At 47.3% G+C, this 14,648-nt stretch overlaps 1 protein-coding gene across 5 annotated transcripts in view; it reads left to right on the plus strand.

Moving 5' to 3' along the window:
- The window catches only part of LOC135904559 (echinoderm microtubule-associated protein-like CG42247), a 172,013-nt gene that overhangs the window by 62,623 nt on the left and 94,742 nt on the right, over nucleotides 1-14,648 (plus strand). For all 5 annotated transcript variants that reach the window (XM_070534615.1, XM_065435414.1, XM_070534616.1 and 2 more), the window contains 3 exons: nucleotides 1,926-2,075; nucleotides 3,341-3,410; nucleotides 8,554-8,655. In XM_070534615.1, coding sequence (XP_070390716.1) covers nucleotides 1,926-2,075; nucleotides 3,341-3,410; nucleotides 8,554-8,655 — 322 coding nt within the window. The remainder of the gene's footprint in view (nucleotides 1-1,925; nucleotides 2,076-3,340; nucleotides 3,411-8,553; nucleotides 8,656-14,648) is intronic.

Raw genomic sequence — 14,648 nt, forward strand, 5'->3', positions numbered from 1 at the left:
CGAGTGCTGCCCGGTCTTTACTGTACAATTTTTCCAATGCCGTTTTTCGCCATGAAGCAGTGGAAACAAGCTCGGGCTCAGACCCTTTTAAAGATTACGATCGATTAGTAACAAAGCAAGTGAAGGCGCGGTCGAAGTTTCTCTGCCCACCGCAGTGGCTCAATGGCCACGTGGTTCTGCTGTGCGAAGCAAGAGCTCGCGGGTTTGACTCCCGGCCTCGACAGCCGCATTCCGGCGGGGGGCGGAATGCAGAAAACGTTCCTTGCACTTAATTTAGGTGTAAGTTGAAGAACACCAGGTGGTCAAAATTAAACCATGGCTCTCTGCTACGGCGTCTCTCATAACCCACCGGGCAGTTTTGAGGACGGTTAACTCCCTAAGTTGATATTGAAGCCTCCCTTCTTGAATTTCGCGGTTAAAATCGCGGCGTCCATACGTCAGTGTAATTTCACGAAATTCAAACAAGGCAAACGATTCGCAGACTTGATATCATCAGCAGTAGGAGAACAGGAGACGCCCCAGGCCAGAATGCTTCGGCAAGGTAGAGTGTTTTCTTAAGGGCGTGAACTGCTTACCTTGACAGCGTGTACGTATTGTACGTATACGCATCCGGTGTGTGATCTATAACCCACTAGGCCTCAGGGGCGAATAGCATAAGCGGGTACAAATGAGTAAAGTGAAGGTAAGGTAACTTCCAGAAGGAGGGGTTATAGTTATGATAATGAGGAGGTTGGGCTGCCGGTTCTAAGAAGTGGGGGACTGTAGCAGAAGAAAACAAAATCTTATAGAACCCATCTCATGATGACTGCACGTGCACGTTAATGCGATTATCATTCAAGCAATGTAACGACGCACCGTGTTGCCACCGCTAAATGTATCACGTGTGAGCCGTATAGGGCAGCTAGGCTCCTGTCACGCGCTTCCGATGCTGATGCTGATGCTTACTGGCATCCACTTTGAAAATGAGCAGTGACGCACTGTAACCTGGCCTGCTTGATCTAATCAGGTTTTACCACATCTTTAGCAGTCTCCAATTTTGCCTATCTCTCCTTAATCTTTTCTTTCTTCATTAAAACATCTCAATTTATGTTGTACGGTTACCCGCGCCTGTAACAACTGTGGTTCGTTCAATCTCATTCCCGCTTTTCTTCAACCAATACTCTAAACATCTGTTGCTTATCTCGACTGCTGACCAGCCAATACTTCTATCGACTTGGAATCCCAACGCTTCTGGAGGTGGACGTTTCCTACGGGTCTTGCCGGGTGAATATCTTACCATTCCATTACGATCTGCTGAATGGTTGCCGTACTATAGCTGCAGCAGACACATCATGCCTCATTCTGCTGCGATTATTAGCTGCGGCATGCTTTTGTCCTCAGGCAGCCAGCTCGCGCCTCCAATAGCAACACCCTGCCGTCTGTGCTATCCTACAAATTTTCTCTCCTGATTTGTTTCTTGTCGCATTTGTAAATATCCGTGGTGCTTTTTGTTTCCATTGTTTGCTTCCAACACATTGTCTCTGTTGCTCTCACTTTATTTTTGATGGCTATTTGTCTGTTTGTCTATATAGTTGTAATATTTACGCTTCCAATTACCCGATGCTTGGTTGCCAATTTTCTTGACCTATTTCTTAATTCTATGTCCACGCTTTTCAGGTATAGCCATTCGTGCCGTTTAGCTGTCCGTTTCTTTTAATTCATATTCCAGAGTCTTCCTTCAAAACTGATTTTGCCCTGTGCTTCTATGACTTCACAAGAAGCCCAAGCCATGTCACCCTGCTCTGCATCCTTCGTGATCGTTATTCGTGATTATCATTTGTGATTGAGTCACACGTTATTCCCTCTAAACACTGCAAACACCACCGGACTCCCGCGAACTGCTTCTGCTGGTGAAGCCAGAACGATCCTTGACGCGTCTATGGCAGCCACGGCTACCAAGGTAACGGCCCATTCAGCAACCTGCACGTGGTCCGATCAGGCGAGATCCTCTACAACGTGGCGGCGCTGGCTGTCCTCTTCAACCGGTCCAAGCACCAGCAGCGCTTCTACATGGGACACTCGATGGACATCGACTGGTACCAGTCCGCACTACTTACTCAAAAGCACCGCACAGATTGGAAAGCACAGAAAGTGTAGCCATGTATCGCGGCTAACTATAGCGCTGTAAACGGACGGGGCAAATGACAATTAATTCTGACACGTATGCGAGAAATAAAGTCTGTCCTACGTACTTAGTTCTTTGTACTGGGAATCGCGATGAATTATGGCGCATGGATCCAACATAGAACTAGCCCAGCTAATCAAAAATGTGGTTGGACTAAATTTACTTGTACTAAATTTAAAGGGCAGGCAAAGCCATACTCCAAGCGCAAAAAAGCATTCAATGGCACAATACGATAGGTCATGGTTACGAAGCTAACTCCATCCTATCACGCTTTTATGATATGACCTCCACGAGCGGCGCATTTTACGAAGAAACGTCGATTTTGCAATTCGCAAGAAGTTGTCGCCTCACCCGAGATCAAAACAAAGTAGCGTAGCAATCATGTTGTGTTTGACTTGGCTGGAGGATATTGAAAATTTGCAGTGTAAGCAAACATGCATCCCGCTTAGCATTTGCCATGCGTTCAGCAGGCTTTCATCTTATGTATACGTTCGCATTTCAATGAAGAATTTTCTGTAACTATGTATGCTTTCGGCACTCTACTTCATGATTACAGCCATTGCACAGATCACTTAATGCTCTGCATTAGCAGTTAAAAATAGCAGGAGGAACCGGAGTTTGCGCCGTTTATTCGTGTATTTCTTGTTTTTTCTTTCCCTCCTTCTTCACATGGACCAGTCCGCCAGTAGTTCAACGGTACGGGCGAGCGTATGATGTCTTATATTTCAGCTAACCAACAAGGCCCGTAACAGAGACTGCGTAACGTGATCCATCAGGTAGACTGACCGAATAATTAGCAGATTGCTCTCGGAATCACAGGGATGAGTCTCCTAGACCTTTCCCCCACTAAATTGTCTTACACGTACACGTCTATTCACTGCTTCCGGTACCTTTAATTCATATATACAGCTGCAATGCACGTTTTCGGTAAAAGTACAAGGCATGGTACCATCATTAAAGGTACCTGCAAAGGCTTTCTATACGCAAAGGGACAGAATGTTGGGCGAGTTGGAGCGGTAACATATTCTTGGATTGTAGTGACACACACGCAGACCAGAAGACGAGCGCTTTGTAGACGCCAGCACTGCTTTCCACCATTGTCACGTAATTTATTTTAGCACAGCAGTGGGTGTACAAAACTTACGTAAATGCTATATTTTTCTTTCGTTTTTCTAGCATTGCGTACAATTACAACGAAGACGTCGCAGCCACGGGACAGAGCGCCGGTTTCAACCACGCACCTCCTGTAAGATTTGATTTTATCTGGTTTATCTGGTATCTCCATTAAGCGCATGGAATCTTTGTAAGCGCTTGACACCCATAAGGAGTGTTATCTGCTTAAAAACGTCGCACACGGCGTCCTAGGCTACAGACACATCTTCCCACAAGGAGAGCTTTAAACGACAGAAAGCTGAGCTAGTTTGTAAGGATTCATAATGCAAAAAAAAAAAGGGAGTAAGGCGTGCAGACACGGACGCAAACGAAAAGAAGTGGACAACACGAACACAGCGTTCGTGTTGTCCATTTCTTTTTTTTTAGTGTCCGTGTCTCCAAGTCTTACCGCTTCTTTGCATTATGAAAGTTTCAAAAATGCATTTGTGCTTCATGTCTTGCGCATTTGTTCGTTTTGTCCTCGCTCCTGGCGAGTGCTTCCCGAACCACAAAATGAAATGAGTGAATACAAGATAAAGGGTCCTGAAAAAACTCTGTCAGGGCCCTTTGACTCAATGTAGACCTCTGGCGATGTGCCCGAAACCAACGGCAACACTTGCACTTCAAACTTAGGGTTCTGCATAATAATCCACTGCCACTTGAGGCGATACTCAGACTATGGTAAGAAGTTAGTGGCCTTTAAAGAACAGCTTTTAGTGCAGTGAAATACTTTTTTACAAGCACGGACATGTGTACAAAATAATCAGGGCAATTTTTCGCAACTGCTCGCCTTCGCTGTGGAAGTTTAGTCTTTTCTTTCTTGCTTGCGTTAGCATTGGCGCGGGCTAAAGGTGTTTTTAATCATTATTTATTTATTCATCACAAAAGCAAAATTATATTTTTGTATATAGTGAAGCTGAGTAGCCGGAAGCGCACTGCTTCCAACTTTGACCCTATTCAACCCAACCCACCCACTCACAAAATCGGTCTGGATTCCACCTGTCACTTTTTCGAACTGTGTCGTTTATACACAAATGCACAGCGCATGAAGTGAGAACCGGGAAATCAAGATGTTAAGTATTGTTCATTGTGCATATTCTTACATTTTTTATTTCGATTGGTGGTGAAAGTATCGCGTTAAATAAATAAATAAACAAACAAACAAACAAACAAACAAACAAACAAATAAATAAATAAATAAATAAATAAATAAATAAATAAATAAATAAATAAATAAATAAATAAACATTTCAAAGCAACAATGTAGGGTGAAAGAGAATTCACTGACGATTACGATACTGCCTAATGAGTAATTCGATCACAGATCTATACATGTTTTCATTTCGCGATATATTGGTTGGCGCGGACAACCTGCCTCGTGCGACCCATTGCAAATGGAGTGAAGTGTGGCATGACTGCTTTGCTAGTCGGGAGATTGCGAGAGGCACTGCGTGGGTGACGCATGAGCGCAATGCAGAGCAGCCGCCGCGAGAGACACCTTCGTTCACACAGCGCGTTATTACCATATATGGCATCGTGCGACGGGCTCGCCGCATGCCATCGGTGAACAGACGACGGCACTAAAGGACGGCACGCTATTCTGGCGCCATCTCCTAGCGTATTTCCAATTGCTAGTAGGTACAGCGGGGCGTGGCACTTGCGGAGACGACGGACGTTTGCGGGCATGCACGAGTAAGAGCGGGTGCGAGAGAGGAAATGTGGGGAGTTTTGCTCCTTGAAAATACGACTCTGCCTAGGTACTACGGAGGAGTTTCTTGGCGTGCGTTGTATGCGCTTGTCCCTAGGCGTGCCGGCAGAATCCGCGGGGTGCGGTAGTGCTGAACTTAGCATCGCAAGTTGGCGGCTCGACGCAATTATATTTATTCGATCATGTTTTTACTAATGAAAACAACGTGTCATTATTTCGCATTATTGACGGCGCCTCCAGGACACCAAAGCGGCAACGGGGACATCAAAGCTAGAAGCCGGACTGGTGCGTGACGCGTGCCAGGAGACTATAAGATCGGCTGTCCGCTATCGCGGACAGACAATCTTTTATGCGAACACCCCCTGGCACGCTTCCGCCTCAGGAGCCCCAACCCACGGGCCGCCCTGCTTCCAGCTTTGATCCCCCCGCTACCGCTTGGGTGCCCCGGAGATCCTGCGCCGCCTGCTTTAATATAACCTCAGGTGCTCTCCTGAGGCTTCCGTTTTCCGGTTACATGTGCCCTCCTGGAACAGTGCTTGTAAAAAATACGATCTATCGTCGCGACAAAAGAAAGCGACCCGCGACTTATACAACACCAGTCAGAACATTGTCTCTTCAGACACAGCGATCACCAAGCGGCGTCCGCGCCCACTGCCTCACCGCGCAAGCAGCCAGCGGCGGAGCGTATAAACCAACTCTACCGCACTCTGCAATGCCGGCATGTCTAGGGGACAAACGAATACACCACGCTCTAAGAAACCTCCTCCATAGTGCCTAGGCTGAGTCATATATTTAAGGTGCAAAAGCTCTGAGATTTTCTCTCTCGCGCCCGCTCTTACTCGCGCCGGCGCAGAAGCGTCTAGCGTCGTTCAAAAGCACCACGCCCCGCTGTACCTACTAGCACTTGTAAAAGCCCCATCTCGTAGCGGCCAGTCGTCGCTTTGCGCGGCACTACGCTCTTCTTCTCACGATTTGGCCATACCCTCCTCCTCCGCCTTCGCCCTCATGATTCCGCTGCACCCTCTTCCTCAGCTTTCTTCCTCGCACTCTCTTCGCCATCGCGGTCTTTCATCCTCCGCTGCCAGTGCTCCGCGTTCGCTCTTCCATCCATCGCTATGCTCAGTTACGCCGAGGGAGCACGCCGAGAGACAACGCCGACGCAAAACGCAGGAACGTGTGCCTAAGAGCTGCGCTTTAAAAGGGGAGTGGAGAAAGCCCCTTTGTTATTCGCAAGAGAAAGCCTCGGTCTCCCAAGCAACAATGCACTCTAGTACAACTCAACATACATAAGCAAAACTCAATGTATGCGCGTTCACGTAAATTATGTGTGCGACAAGGGTAAGCTGTGCATGTGTTGGTACAGTGTTAGCTGTTAAAGGAGCCCTGCAACGTATTTCAGAACAGTTGTGGAATGCATTCGGTATAAAAGGATATTCCCTCGCGCATGCTGGTCAGGATAGGGACAAACAAATGAATTATCGCGTTGTGGAGCTTCGCATACGGGGCGGCGATGGTGCAACAAAGGATGTGCATATTTAATGCTACGAACGCACAAACGATGGCACGGGCGGCTACTGCCAACTAGTTTTCTTAGCTAACAAGCGCAGGAATGTGTGTGCTGAACGCGTGAGCAAGATAAACTTCCAGCGTAGCGACAACTATGGGACCCGCTCAGGTCCTCACCAAATGCACTTCAATATTGGTAGTTAAATTGCAGGTACACAGGTTTAGTTTCGTTTAATCAAGCGTTACATAAGTAGACCGGGGGGGCAGTCATCTTTGTGTTGTAGCTCTCGCCTATGATTGCAAAATTAGCAATAGAGGGTGAAATTTGACTATGTATATCTCGGAGCACGCACGCTTTAGATATGTAAAATAAAAAAAATGGCTGTGGCTTAGCTAAGGTTAAACCCAGGATGCGAAGCATACTAGCCTTTATTTTAGTTTTGAACCACTGTTTAGCCTGGTGAACTGCTGTTGCTTGGCTATATTTGGTTCGGCTAGACGAAGAAACAACTCGTGCAGGCGAGCGCACGAGCTGAGACCCGGCTATGTAGCTAAGCGGCCGCAAGCGAGCGCACGAGTTGAGCCTCCGCTTTTGCAGCTGTTATGACGTCATATGGTAGCTACGCGGCCGCGCGTGGCGCAGCAAGGAAGAGCGTGGTTGTGCGGCTAGTATGCTTCGCATAAAAGTAGTCATCCTGTAATACTTTCGTATTGGAACTCCTACTCTAAACATAGACCATAATAACGAAATAAAACCGGTAATTATGCATTTGCTGACTCTGTGCTCGTTAGCGAAGAAGGGCGTCCGCTGTGAGATTGAGCGGCCTGGGCTTGAGCCACCGCAGCCGTGGTCTAGCTGTAGAACGCCCGCTTCGGCTGGGGGAGGTTGTGGGTTCGAATCCCACCACCGCCGGGCACTCACTGGTCCAAATGTGCAGTAGTGTACCACGGCTTCCTTCAGGGGTGATATGCTTGGGAAAGGTGCCTGCGCCCTAAGTTCCCGCCGAAACCCTCGTGAAGCACACACACAAATAAAGTGAGGTTTGGGCCGTTCCCATGGCGGCCATGTTCAATGTGGCGCGCCAGATGCACTAACTGATGCGGGCACGCCTTCGGATTGGAGACAAAAATTCGTTTCCAAGCGTTGAGGTCCCATAGTGGTCGAGTACCAGGCCGGGAGCGCGCTTGTACCTATTTTACTGGTAGGTACATGGCGGCAGCACTTGCCTCCCACAGCCGCAGCGAATGCTTTTCGACAGGGCCGTCTGTGGTTGGAAAACTAGGCGACCAGATGCAACTCTTAAACCTCTATTGAGCCCCGTATTCGAAATGTGAACCCCCACGAGAGCCAAGCACCAGGCCAAGGAACATCTCTACCCATCAGAAAATACCGGTGGGTTTCCGGCGGAACCGGTATTTGAGCTCGGTACCTCCCGCATATGATGCGGATGCTCTGCCGATAGGCCATCGCTGTGGTGGCCATGGGCACCTGTGCGAAGCGCGTGAACCACCTGTGCAAGCAGCATTTACGCAGCTCAGGATATCGCTTTCATTTAAATTACTGATATGTTAGACTTGAGCACCCGTATGTAGGGATATTGGATGCTCCATGCTGTGGTAGAAATTAGTAGTACTTGGCTCTGCCGTTCGCGACAGCATCGCCTCGCATCTAGTGTGATTTTATAATTGTAGGACCTCTTTTAAGGTTTAACAATTGCGTACTCCTGAACACTCCTATGTATACTCTAGAGATTTCGCTCCTGTAATATCATACGCATCACTTCTTGGTTTGACTAATACAAAGCACGGCGGCAACTCAGCTTTAACTGTTCAAGAGGCAGCAGCAGGTTCAGCAGGCAAGGGTGGCTACACTTTCCCATGCCATTGTTGTACGGCGCATCTTTACAGAAAGGAAATTGAGAGTATCCACAATTCAAGCCAGTGAGAAACCGAGCACTTCACGCCTGCGAAATTGGCCGAATTGCGATGTGTTTTTGCTAGCAGTCGTCTTTACCTTTTGCAGGCACACATCCGTGTCTGGAAGACCGACACTCTTGAGACGCTGGCGGTGCTTGGGGCGGGAATCATAAATGCGGGGCTGTCCTGTCTTGGATTTTCGTACCAGGTGAGATATTCGCTTCATGATAATTGTGCTGAGTCGACCTTGCCTGCCAAGTTTTTTATGTCAGAATGGATATTGTTGGATCATACGCGCATGGCCAGGGTATTGTATTCTAGGTAGGGGTGTGCGAATATTGAAATTTTCGAATACGAATCGAATACAAATAAGGCAGAAAACTGTCTTCGAATATCGAATATCGAATATGCGTGTAGTATGAAAAAGTTCCAAAACCAGGTAACAATGGCGTTATTGCTCAAAAAATAATATTGCATTTTACAAGGCTGCTGCAGGTTAAAAAGACGCTCATTACAGGTAATGCACTCAGGTAATGTCAGGTAATGCACTTATTATAGATTATCATGAATGAAAATTAACTGCTGAAGATATTCAGAAAGTAAGCGCTCTCTATGCAACGTGACAGCATTTCCAGCTGTAGAAAATACTCTTTCACTAGGAATACAGGTCAGATGGATGGCCAAGTACTTCTGAACGAGTGTACTTAAAAGCGAGTACTTGAAGGGGCCAATGGACTGCGACCCCTTCCAAGGAACCTTACCCCTTCCCAGAAGAGGCTTTTCTGCATAGTTTGTAACTCCCCTATCACGGGCAGATGCCAGGTGTGTTTTCTCCTTGTTGATCACTAGATCGTCAAAAGCGTTTCATACCCTGGATGCCACCTGTGGACATGAATTCGACGCTGGCATGGCGATGTCCTCACCGAGGTGGTTAAAGAAAAACTGCTGGAGCAGAAACGATGTCGCGTAGGTGAAGGAGCACAGGAGGAGCACGATAACACTATAGATAAACAATAAGAAATGGTGAAGAGGAGCTTTTAGCTCACTTCCCACGTGTCAATCAACCTACGTGGTTAATCATGGCTTAATTTACCAGACAGATACGTACCTACGTGTATCTCTGTATTGCTGGTTTTAGTGCTAAATCTGAGTATCCTGGCATATTGTATTGGGAAGAGCATCATCAATATTGAGAATATTTATTTTCGTTGGGAAGGACCAGCTTTTATTTCCTAATTAGATTAGCATTACAATAACAGAGCCAAATCACTTAATGTGTAAGCGAAGATCACCCGAGAAGGCTCTACTTCAGGTGAAGGAGGGGCAAACATTCGCTTCACCTTTTCTTGTGAGAAGCTACGGGAGCTTCCACTCCAGCAGTTTTTCTTTAACCTCCATGGTCCCCACTGGGTTCCACGTCAGCTGTCCGGAGCTCCCTTGTCAGAAGGTCTTCCATCCAGGTCATTTGACGAGATGCCTGATGAACTGTGGCCTTAAAGCGAGGATCAAGAAACATGGTCAGCCTGGCCACTTCGTCAAAGTCGCACTCCACAAAGCGAATATTGATACATTTTGCGAGATTGTTAGCAAACACTGAGTTGCCTCTGCAAACTTCGAGGCAATGCAGGATTCCAAAAATAATTGGAATTTGCCGTGACAATGAGGGGTAGTTTTCAGCACTTAAAATCACAATTGCGCAATATAAGGGCTTCAGTGCCTCCACAAACTCCACTGCACCTCTCCACTCTGCAGAGTTAAAGGTATCTATGCTCGTGTGCGAAGTGGTGAGCTCAATTGTTATGGACTCTTTGAGTTCAAGGAGCCTTGAAAGCATGAGGTACTGACTGTTCCATCTTTTGTCAACATCCTGCACAACATGGAGTACGTATTTGTTCAGCTGCCTCTGCAGATCGTTCAGTATTTTCTGTGCACTAGGGCTATGCTTGTAGTGTCCTACAATCGATTTCGCCTTCTTGCAGAGTCTGTTGATTGCCGCAGCACACGACATCGCATCGCTGATCGCTAGCTGCACAGTTTGCGCAAAACAGGCTCGCTGGAGCTGTGGCAGTCTCCTGGCAGCCGCTGGGATATTGCGGCCGTTGTCCGTCCCGATGTACTTCACGCAGTCCTTTAGCATCTCCCAGTCGGTGCATAACTATTCCAATGGGGCAACTATGTTTACAGCCGTGTGACTATCCGGCACATGTCACGTGCTCAAAGTGAACTTTTTCATCTCGAACTTCACCGTAAGAAAATGTCACGTGAGGCTTATAAAGCCCTCGTTGGCACGCGACGTCCAAATATTGCTCGTAAAAGCGAACGTGCTTGTTCCGTGTACAAGTATTTTTCGCAGATCATGTCGTTTCTTTGCTCTTGTCTCGTCGTACAGGCGCGGGACGAGCACACGCGACAATATTGTTCGAGATGGCCGGCTGTAGCACGGTACAGCTGCTTTCACGAGTGCTTTGAACCCTCGGTTTTCAACAAAGCTGTAAGGGAGAAGATCTAAGGCGACAATTTCTGCCACTTTCTGGTGAAGTGCGTTTCTTTTCTTCTGGGACAATGGTTACTGTCTCTGCAAAAGTACATCATCCAGTGTCGGTTGATTCTTCAAGGGTGCGTTTGTGGTGGCGTCTTTTTTGTACACTTTGATCAAGAAAGGGTGCTGGTTCATGTGATTTTAAGAAGCCGTGGTTGTTCCCATCGACGTTTGAAGAACACGTTCGCACGACTTTCACCGAGCTGTCGGCTGCGAGAGCCCTGTGTAGTACCACGAAAGAAGACTTCTGCCGACTTTCTTTTCTTCCTTGCTCGGTGGCTTGTCAACCGCAGTTGATGCCATTCTTAGAGAACACGCTTGAGGGAGGGCTGTATCAGCACTGAGATAGTTGCAAATAGCGCAGCGGCAAAGTTATCATGGTTTGCGTTTGCCTCACAGAGCCGCACGTAGCAAAGAGCCGGCGAAGCGGGAACACAAGGCGGGCGTTGTCAATGGCGGTGAAATGTTCTCTCCGGACATATACCTTTTTCTTTTTAATTTTCAAACATTTAAATATAGTCCAGGTAACATTCTCAAACTCATGTTTTATTGCATATACTTACAGAGCCCGAAAGTACATCATATATCGGTATGAAAGAGCCACAGAATAAACCTTGGTAAAAAGAAACCGAAACTGATCATGTTTCACGGACGACACAAATAGACTGAAACAGGACAGTATTAGTATGGACAGTATTAAGACAGAATTTAGTAAAATCTGAGTGACTGTGCCTGGCTCGAAGAACTTGTCCGTAACTCATAACTCCATGAACATTAAAGCCTTCGAAAATGCGCAGCCATCTGCAGCTGCACAGCTTGCTCATCAGTGGTAACGCTGGGCGATTGTGAACCCTGTTATCAGGGTGCCGAACCGAACAAATTACTGATTATGTTCTGGTTCGCATTCAGCGAGCTCCGCTTTCGTTCTGTTTCACTTTCGGTACGGAGAAATAAAAATTTATAACAATTCGCGAACGTATTCGCCTTCTTGCTCAACCCTCAACCAGTTGGCGAACCGGTTCGGCACAGTAAACTTAATATTTACGCTATATGGCGACATGCTGCACAGTGCTATCTATCGACTTGTTCGCATGGCAAGTTTTGACAGAACTAGAAGAAACAGGCTCCATGGAACACGGGAGAAAGAAAATACTCTTGATACATGAATATGAACGAAGTTTAATGTTGCGCAGCTGCAACAGCCATGCACGTAAAGACGATCGTCATAGACAGTGCCAGCGCAAATAGTGTGCGACACTCTTGCAATGAATTGCATGTAACAAAAGTACATTTCCCGTGCCGTTTAGAGCTGTTAACCGCGTACTGAGAAGAGGACGGCATCGTTTAGCGACCGCAGTGTTATTGTTACAAGAAGTCGTGCTGATGAACTGGTTTGCTTTCTTATTATTGCGATAGAAATTATGCGGACACTCTAGGCGAATTTCCGCCTTCGTCGTCAGCGTTGGCGTTGCTGGGATGTTCCGTAAAAGTCCAATTGCGATAATATCGCGGCCACGTGCCGTATACTGTATTTCGAGCGACAATTTGCGCGGGTGAGCCGGGAAGCGTGGTGACTTGATGCAGCGGCGTGTCCTCGCGCTCGCAAAGGACGGAGGCGGGGAGGATGCGCGCCGCCTTCTCACGAGCGCAAGAGCGGGGGAAGGGGCAGGTTAGTGGGCATCTCCTCTTATGCTACAGCTGCGGCAGCAGCGCGCGTCCTATCTTGGAGGCAATATGCGCCGAGTTCGAAGGCTAGCTGATCGGATATAGCTGATGGCTTCGTGTGCACCATGTTCTCGCGTGCGTCTAGTTTGTGCTGAAATGAGAGGCAGCACGAAGGGGAATTCATCCGCTCTTCATCAAGCCAGCTTTCTGACAGTGAGTGTCGGCGGTCATCGAGTCATATGTGTTCGTGTTTTCCCGTGCGCGCATCACAAAGTGCTTGTGAATTGATTTAGCAAGCAAATTTTACAACTGTTTATGCAGTTGATAAATCTACTAACCTTACTTCCTATATCTGTCTAATGATTTGCTATCGCGATCAATGTTTCACCGGTCTGGCAAAACTGCGACTTTCTTGCGTTCTCGACGACATAGCCTTTTTTAGTTCTCCGTGTTTTCTGGCGTGTGCGTTTTACAGTAGTAGTAGCGAGCTAACCTGAATTGGAAGCTTCAGCAGAAACGGTGATTCTTCGGTGCCGCTCGAACAGCGTTTTCACGGACGAACGCAACTGCCATGGCCGTGCTGGAAAGAGCGAGCGTCTCTGCCTAGGTGGCCGTATATTTACCAGCACACACGTACGGGTATCGTCTAACCGAATTCTGGCACATAAAGCAGCTCCTGTGTCGTAACGATCTTGGCCTAGGGTGCGTCAACTGCAAAAGTAATTATTTCGAAGAATCACTCATCTTTTGTGTACCCGTTTGCACCCTATATGTTTCAACCGCTTCGTTCCGAACAGGTAACCGTTATTAATTTTTTCGGTTCAGATTCAGTTCCGGTTCAGGCTCGTTCGAAAATATCAGTTCGGGTTCGGTTCCGGCTATAATTCCGGGTAGGGTATGTTTTTTTGCTCGGGTTCGGTCGGACTGCTGCCTGTAAAAGAACATAAGAAAAATATGAGGACAACAGTTAACGGACCAAAATTTTTGGCATATACGCAGCATCTAGAATACAACACGGCCTGTGTGTAGTAATCGGATTCAGGTTGCGGGCATCGAGTGCTGAAATATAAGTATTTCATTTGTGTCATTGAAATTGAGAAGAACAACATTTCATGACTCCCGTGTTGCACTATTTGCTTGCAGCGTTTCGTTGCTGAACGGTAACCACTATATAATTTTCGGTTTTGGTTCAAGCCCGTTTCGACAGCATCGGTTATGGTTCAATATCGGCCAAAGTTACGGTTCAGGGGTTCAATTACGTAAAGCTATTCCAATCTGTTTCCTTTCCATTGATGCCATTAGCTCACCACAATTGGCTAAATATGTGTGGGTGCGCCAACTTCACCTGTCTGCCACGTGACGTCACGAAAAGTGCGGAAACTCTCCTTCAGACATGACGGGTACCAACTGATAAGGCGCGATTAGGCCGAACAAAAGAAAAATGTTCTTTCCGATTCTACGCCTTTCTCGCCATGGACCTTCCGCTAATGGCAAAAATATTTTCAGGCTACGCCAGCTTCGCCTTCCTGTCACGCGATGTCGCCAAACTGCCAGAACTCATCACGTCAAAGCGAGGTGTACGCACTGAAGACGTATTAATATGCCGAACTAAACTGAATTTTTTTCCGAATGCCCGGAGACTGCCCCGTTCCGAAAGAAATGGAACATGGCAGCACACTGATCACTCTCTGTACTGGTTACTAGGATCTGGCAGCGAGGATGGATTGCTTTGGTACAATAAAAATTTTGTGTGGCACTATGTCGAGCCTTTTGGGCGCGTAAGCGACAGCACTCTACCAACTCTTCTTTGCTGAGGACTAAGCTGCATGTATAAGTCACCATCATAGCCACCACAAGCTCAGCAAGGGGAAGCGGACTAAGTGCACACGTCGGCAGCAGTCTACTCACTGAGTGATGTGCTTGCACTGTGCTATAGTTCGCTTCTGCCAAAACCCTCTCCACTTTTGCGTGCTTCGCGCCTCTTGTTGGCCAATTAG

Source organism: Dermacentor albipictus, chromosome 2 (assembly GCF_038994185.2).
Source record: "Dermacentor albipictus isolate Rhodes 1998 colony chromosome 2, USDA_Dalb.pri_finalv2, whole genome shotgun sequence".
NCBI classification, from domain to species: Eukaryota; Metazoa; Arthropoda; class Arachnida; order Ixodida; family Ixodidae; genus Dermacentor; species Dermacentor albipictus.